This window comes from Chiloscyllium plagiosum, unplaced genomic scaffold (assembly GCF_037043375.1).
Source record: "Chiloscyllium plagiosum isolate Xiang-an unplaced genomic scaffold, Cpla_swu_hap1 HiC_scaffold_23, whole genome shotgun sequence".
NCBI lineage: Eukaryota > Metazoa > Chordata > Chondrichthyes > Orectolobiformes > Hemiscylliidae > Chiloscyllium > Chiloscyllium plagiosum.
The window spans coordinates 29,918,263-29,925,277 of record NW_028270161.1 but is presented as its reverse complement, the minus strand read 5'-3'; the positions used below and the strand labels follow the sequence as shown (position 1 = coordinate 29,925,277).

Sequence of the window (7,015 nt, the reverse complement as noted above, 5' to 3'; positions counted from 1 at the left end):
AAACCCTAATCAAAGAGGTCAAAGTGGCCTCTGGATGGAAATAGATGCTGATAGAAGAAAAGATATGCCTAATCAATAATCTACAATAGACTGACGTCAAACACCCTTATGGGAGTCAGAGATAAGAGTTTGTCACGGACAAGACAGGATAAACAGAAGTTGTGGGATAAGTCTTAAGGAAATCTGTGACGTAAGCGAAGCAGGGAACAGACAATGGAATAAGGAAAACATATGGGAAAAGAAACTGTATAAATTGCAAGGGTTTTTTTGGGATATACTGTGCATTTTGTCATTGCCTTACCTGGTAATTAGACAAAGCACCCACCTATAGGTGTATAAATAAAACAACGCTGTTGTTCAGATATTTGTCTCGGACTGAAATTATTAAAGTGAGTGAGCTTTTGTTTCTCACACTAATGAAGGGCTTTTGCCCGAAACGTCAATTTTACTGCTCCTCGGATGCTGCCTGAACTGCTGTGTTTTTCCAGCACCACTCTAATCTAGACTCTGGTTTCCAGCATCTGCAGTCATTGTTTTTACCTTTTTCATTAGGTAGTTGTGGAGTACATAGTTGTAAGACACAGAATTTATAGCAAAAGTTCAGTGTCTTACAATTGTGTAGTCCACAACCACCTGATGAAGGAGCAGCGCTCCAAAAGCTAGTGCTTCTAATTAAATTTGTTGGACTATAGCCTGGAGTGGTGTGACTTTTTTTAACTTTGTTATCCTTAAGATATAGTTTTATATCCTCACTATTAATGAGAGGTGTTGACCTTTATTTATTCTGTCTGCATTAAATAAAATGTTTCTTTTTCAAATCACATAAAAGGTGTTGTGAAAAACTTTTAATTTAATGTCCAACTGAAAATGGTGAGAATCTCGTCCATGAGGAAATGTTCCATAATGAATGTGAACTTTAAACTGTGGCTCCCTGACAGTTCCTTTAATCAGATAAAGGTGTCAGAAACAGAAAATCAGGAGGTTTGTCAGCGCTTTCCGAAGAACGATCGACCCGTTAATTCTATTCCTCTGTCCGCACGGACTCACAAACCCACACAACATCCCCAGCATTTTGTTTCACTTCAATTGGGACAGTCTTTACCGTCTGACACGTCCGCCCCTCAGAATGGGGGCACAATCCTAGTGTCGGACACTTCCGCCCCGCTGGATGGGTCGGACGGTTTTTAGTGTTGAACAGTCTCTGGTGCCAGACACTTCCGCCCCGCAGGATGGAGCGGAAGTTGGCAGAATGGCGTGCCAGGCAGATGTTGTCGAGGCCGCGGAAGGACAGGGCGTTTTGGGGAGATCGCGGAGTTTGCAGCGCCTTGTTGGAGTGGTTCCGGTCCCCGAGGGATGAGGCAGAGTCCCGGCAGCAGTCCCCCGAGAGCAGTGTGAGTGGAGCCAGGGACAATATTCTCCCTGTGTCACCAACCCTCTTTCTCCCAGAATCTGCGGCCTCCAGCCCGCGTCAGCATCACCGCCTGGAGGGTCAGCAGCTCCCACTGACCCAGCAGCACCCTCCCAGCTCCCCCACACTCCCAGCTGCACAGCCGAGAGCATCTCCAGCTCCCTCACACTCCATGCAGCCTTGCCTGGAGGGTCTCCTGCTCACACGTCCTCACTCTGCTCCACCTGACTGCCCTGGTCTTCTGAGTCTGTTCAGTACCATTCTGCAAGTGGCTATAGCTTATAAAAACACATTTAAAAGCAGCACCCTTTATAAATTAAAGCTTGTGAAGGATGTGCATTTTCTGATTTACTCCCTGTTTCTGCAACATTTACCTGTAATTTACCAGTGTTGATCGCTAGTCAACATTTCCGTTTACATTTTGGATATGTCACTATCACTAAAGTGATTGCAGGATCTAGCCACTAGATAGCTCTAATGTGGAACCTCAGCTTTGCTGTCATTTTATGTTCCTTTTTCTGTGGTCGCTGGTAATCCAGAGTTTATCACCCTGGAGACCCTGTCCTTTAATCTTTTCCCAGCTTTGGAAACTTATCTATAGAAACATAATATTTTCCCCATTGAACGTACAGCCTCCAGTATGGATTATAACTTCTGGTTTTCCCTTTGTGGAATACCCTGCAATCATCAAAACCCTTTCTTTTATGATGTCAGCAGCCAGACCAACACGTCATGTTTGACTGGTGTTTTTGATTGTAGCAATGAGTGGCTATTCCCAACAGTTAAAATAATTTATAGCAATTCCAGTTCTACAATATTTTGTATGCTGCCCCAACCAAACCAAGCACAGTGTTATGGTTGTGATTCCATTCTCCTCAGCTATTGCACAGCCATGGTATGCCTCCTGCACTGCCTAACTGTTTTTCGTGCTGGTTCCCAATCTCTTCCGTGAAGAGTCTGGAGTTGTGGGATGACAGTTCCTGAAATATGCCACCCACAAAGATCTTGCCTGAATGTACATACTCAAACACAGAAGCTCTTAGCTTAAGCAATTGATATTTTCTGCAGCTATAGTTTTCCAGGGCACCCTGTTCCAGATACCCGACCATGTTATTCCCCCCCAAATAATCTATTTCTTCAGATAATCTGACTAAAATGATATGCACTACAAAATGTACCCACCGTTACTAACCACCACAAGCAATCACCATTAATCTACCAGTAAATACCAAGCTGTAAATGATACCCAGTCATTCTCTTGGTGTTGGGATGTCCCATTTTGGTTTTCTTGACTTGTTTTTCAGACTCGCTCTTTCCCTTTTATGCTGCCTCTCTCTCTTACAGAAGGAATGCCAACTCCTTTTGTGGATTTCTTTCTTGCTCCTCTAGCTGCTCGGGGATAGCAGTGAGGATTTCCTTTCTTCTTCTAAGGATGTGAACTTTAAATTGGAGATGTTGGCTGGACAGGTACCAGTTTTGGTGAAATTAAGGTGTGTTTGTTGATTAGGACTTGATCAGGGTAGAACCCTGACAATAGCATTTGGATGAGCTGGTGCAGGATGGAATTGCGAGCCTGAGAGTACTGGAATAGAGGGACGAAGCTGCAGTCGCAAGACTCAACAGATTATACAGTGTACAAAAGATTGTTTGGCATGATCTGTTGTCAGTGCTACAAACTGAACCTGCTCCAACAGTACAATGACATTTCACTTTCTACTGATGTCTAAACTGCTCATTGCTATGTAACTGCAGTCACATTGTGTGTGTTGGACTCCTCAATCTTGCATTTTGTGACTTTAAATTGGAAAATATAAAGATTTTGCTTAGAAATCTGACCAAGCTTTTCATAAAAAGTGGTCTGTTTCACTTTCTTTACTTTACACTCTACACTCACTTTACTTGAGTACTTGAAATGTCATTTAAAAGATGAGTGTTATCAATGAAATCTCTTCCATATTTCACGTGTAGATTGGGGCTTTAACATTTTACAGCCAAAGCACAGATTACTTTCTGATAAACTTGATCCTGATAGATGTTGTGATCAGAGGAGAAAGTGAGGACTGCAGATGCTGGAGATCAGAGCTGAAAATGTGTTGCTGGAAAAGCGCAGCAGGTCAGGCAGCATCCAAGGAACAGGAGAATCGACGTTTCGGGCATAAGCCCTTCTTCAATGTGATCATCCAAGATTGGCAGTAGTTCAGCTTTATCATTTAAAGGTGACATTGCAGAGTTTTTGTTGAGAATTTTTTTGTTTCAATGAATTTAATTGGATGAATGATATACGAGAGAGATCTTTCCAGTGTGGGCTGAGAGCCTTGAAAAATGCCTTTTGTGTTTCTGTGGTTGAAATATCCCAAGAACAATAATAAGTAATTAATGAAAGTTAATTGCAAAACTCCCAAACAACATGAATTCACTGTTTTCCTATAAAGTTTTTGCTTTTTTTTTAGTGATACTGACGGCAGTTCATTTTGCGTTTCATTTCTGAATTATCCTATTAGCACTGTTTGTGTAAGTGAAAATCGAATTTCACAGGATGGAACTGAACAGCTTCCAGAACGCGAGGTGGAAACAGACCCTTATCTTCCATGATGTAACAGAATGATAAAAGACTGTTTATCATGTATGAGTCAGCTCTGAATAATTCACATCTAACCAACACTTCAATGTTCTGTCAAAATTTATTCACTTGTTTTCCTTTTAAATGATCTCTTGATTTCTGAGTTTTTTTTTGCCATCAAGGCGCAGATGCAACTGGCAAGATGCTGTAGCCTGACCCTAAGTATTTTGAGAAATGGGGTGATCAGGGGCCTCTTGGAATTGCTGCAGGTTTTGCAGTACTTGTGTTGCAGCAATAGAACATAGGAACTGAAGGGGCTTGTTCTCAACTTAAGTAATTCTTGCTTCTGAAGCAACCTTCCTGTGCTAGAAAAATCATCTGGCCTCTTATAGCACAACATGAGTATCTTGTCTAGTATCCACATGACTTTGCTTGCCTGCATGTGGGCTGTTGAAAGCACAATAATCCCTGCCAAAGAAAGTCTATTCAGGGGAACTTAACTGAGGGTTTTTTTTTCCAAAAAAAATTTCGACAGAATGGTAGTATTTTAAAATAAGGAAGCTGAGAAATTTGTGAACTTTGTATTCAAAGTGAATTACTTACATTGGTTTAAGTGTGTGACCTGCTGTGCATGCTGCTGATGATTAAATATCTAGTCACTGCACTCTGACAGAATCTTTTCAGTTATTTAAAAGATTTATACTGAGATTATACTGAGTGACTGACGGAGAGGCAGTCTAGAATGAGGATGGGTGATGCATAGAATATTACTGCACAGAAAGAGGCCTTTCAGCCTGTTGAGATTGCAATAGTTCATTGAGTTATTCAATGAGATCCATTCCCCACTCTTTCTCCATAGTATTACAAACTTTTACTTTTCAAATATTTATTCAACCCCCTCCTACCCATTATCAGAGTATGTCTTCCCACCATTCTGATGCCAGATTGATTTATCTGTTTTTCTCAGGAACAGTGATGTATCACAGCTTAAATAAAAACTAACTACTACGGATGGTGGAAACCAGAAATAGAAACAAAGTTTTGGAGAAACTCAGCAGGGCTAGCAGCATCTGTGAAGAGAAAAAGAGTCAATGCTTCAACTCCAGCATGACTGTTCTTCGAAAGAAGAGTTATGTCACAATATTAACTCTGTCTCTCTCTCTCTCTCTCTCTCTCTCACTCTCTCTGTCTCTCTCACTCTCTCCCTCTCTCCCTCCCCCCCTCCCCCCACAGATGCTGTCAAACCTGCTGATTTCTTCCAGCACTTGCTCTTATTTCACGTATCATGGCTTGACTTGTCTGACATTATTTAGCACTCATTTTGGTTTGATCTTGACTGCTTTCGCTATTGCAGTCGTTGCAACTACAGCAGTGAGTTATCAATGAAGTGAATGTAAAGTAAAACACACGGGTTTTCTCCAAAAATAAGAAACTGGACTAGCATTATTGATCCTCAGTTTAAAACAGGAATTTGTTTTACTTTCAGGTAAAGGAAGAAATTGACCACAGTTGGTCCAATGAGAGATCTCTAGCAGAACCTGTTGAATCTGATCACTCTATCTTCACAGCCGAGACGATCCTGAAATTCCTGCTCTGGCTGGTCCTACTCGGTCTCTTCATTGAGCTGGAGTTTGGCCTGGCATATTTCGTACTGTCAATGTTTTATTGGATTTATGTTGGGACCCGAGACCCATCCAAGAAGAAGCAAGGTGAAGTTAGCGCATACTCTGTGTTCAATCCTGGCTGTAAGGCTATTGAAGGTAGTCTGACAGCAGAGCAGTTTGAGCGAGAACTTCAGTACAGACCCATGGCTGGCAGGTGACTGGCCTGTGAAATATTTTTGTTTCATTATACTAAATATCTTTTGGCTTTATGTTTTCCCTGATTCTCAGTGTGTTTCAGCAGTCTCTCATGTTGGATAGGTCAACACTTAGCAGTGGTATCCATACTACAGACTATAACATGGATATGAAAATATTTAAATATAATAAAAAGGCAACAATAAAATTGACATGACTTCCAGCATGTGCAATCCTTATTGGCTGCTAATAAAATTGACATTCTCCATTTACAAAAACAGTTTGTTTAGTGGCATTGAATGTATTTCCTTGTAATCCATTATCTCAAGACCAGTACAGGAATATTGTGCAAGTAGCATTGTACATCTAGTATTTAAATAAAAGTGCCAAATTAAATGATACTTAATGCCCTGAAATTTGCTGAGAAAAATCCAGTTGTCCTGCACTCTTCCATCCATTTTGTTCTGTTTTACTGCAAAGGTTGTGTTACAAAACAGGAATATGTCTTAAGTTCATATGATCTTTTAACTTATGAATAAAACCTGGACAATGTGTTGCTGTTTTTGAGCCCTGCACCTGCATTTACATCTATCATGTTCTTCCGAATAAGTACAAGTAGTAAACTAGAGAACTGTGGATAGAGAACTGCCTGGACAACAGAAGTCAGAGAGTAGTAATAGAAGGGAGTTTGTCCAAATGGAGACCTGTGACCAGTGATCTTCCACAGGAATCCATGTTGGGACCACTGTTGTTTGTGATGTACATAAATGATCTGGAGGAAGGTATTGGTGGTCTGATTAGCAGCTCTGCAGTTGACACTAAGATTGGTGGAGTAGCAAATAGTGAAAGGGACTGTCAGAGATTACAGCAGAATATAGTTAGATGGGAGAAGAAATGGCAGATGGAGTTCATTCGGGACAAATGCGAGAAGAGGCATTTTGGAAGATTGAATTCAAGAGTTAACTGTGTGGTAAATGTAAAAGCCCTGGGGAAAATTGATGTGCAGAGAGAACATAGAACATTACAGCGCAGTAATGTGCCGACCTGTGAAACCAATGTGAAGCCCATCTAACCTATACTATTCCATTATCATCCATATGTTTATCCAATGACCATTTAACTGCCCTTAAAGTTGGCAAGTCTGCTGCTGTTGCAGGAAGGCCGTTCTATGCCCTGACTACTCTCTGAGTAAAGACCCTACCTCTGACATCTGTCCTATATCTATCACCCCTCAGTTTAAAGCTATGT

The 7,015-nt window shown here is 41.1% G+C and overlaps 1 protein-coding gene across 1 annotated transcript; it reads left to right on the top strand.

Annotated features, from left to right (window-relative positions):
• Positions 1-1,214: 1,214 nt before the first annotated feature.
• saysd1 (SAYSVFN motif domain containing 1) lies at positions 1,215-6,319 on the top strand. Its single transcript, XM_043713800.2, has 2 exons — positions 1,215-1,391; positions 5,455-6,319. Exons 1-2 carry the CDS (start codon positions 1,230-1,232, stop codon positions 5,788-5,790), a joined length of 498 nt encoding a protein of 165 aa, XP_043569735.2. The 5' UTR covers positions 1,215-1,229; the 3' UTR covers positions 5,791-6,319.
• The last annotated feature ends 696 nt before the right edge of the window (positions 6,320-7,015 follow it).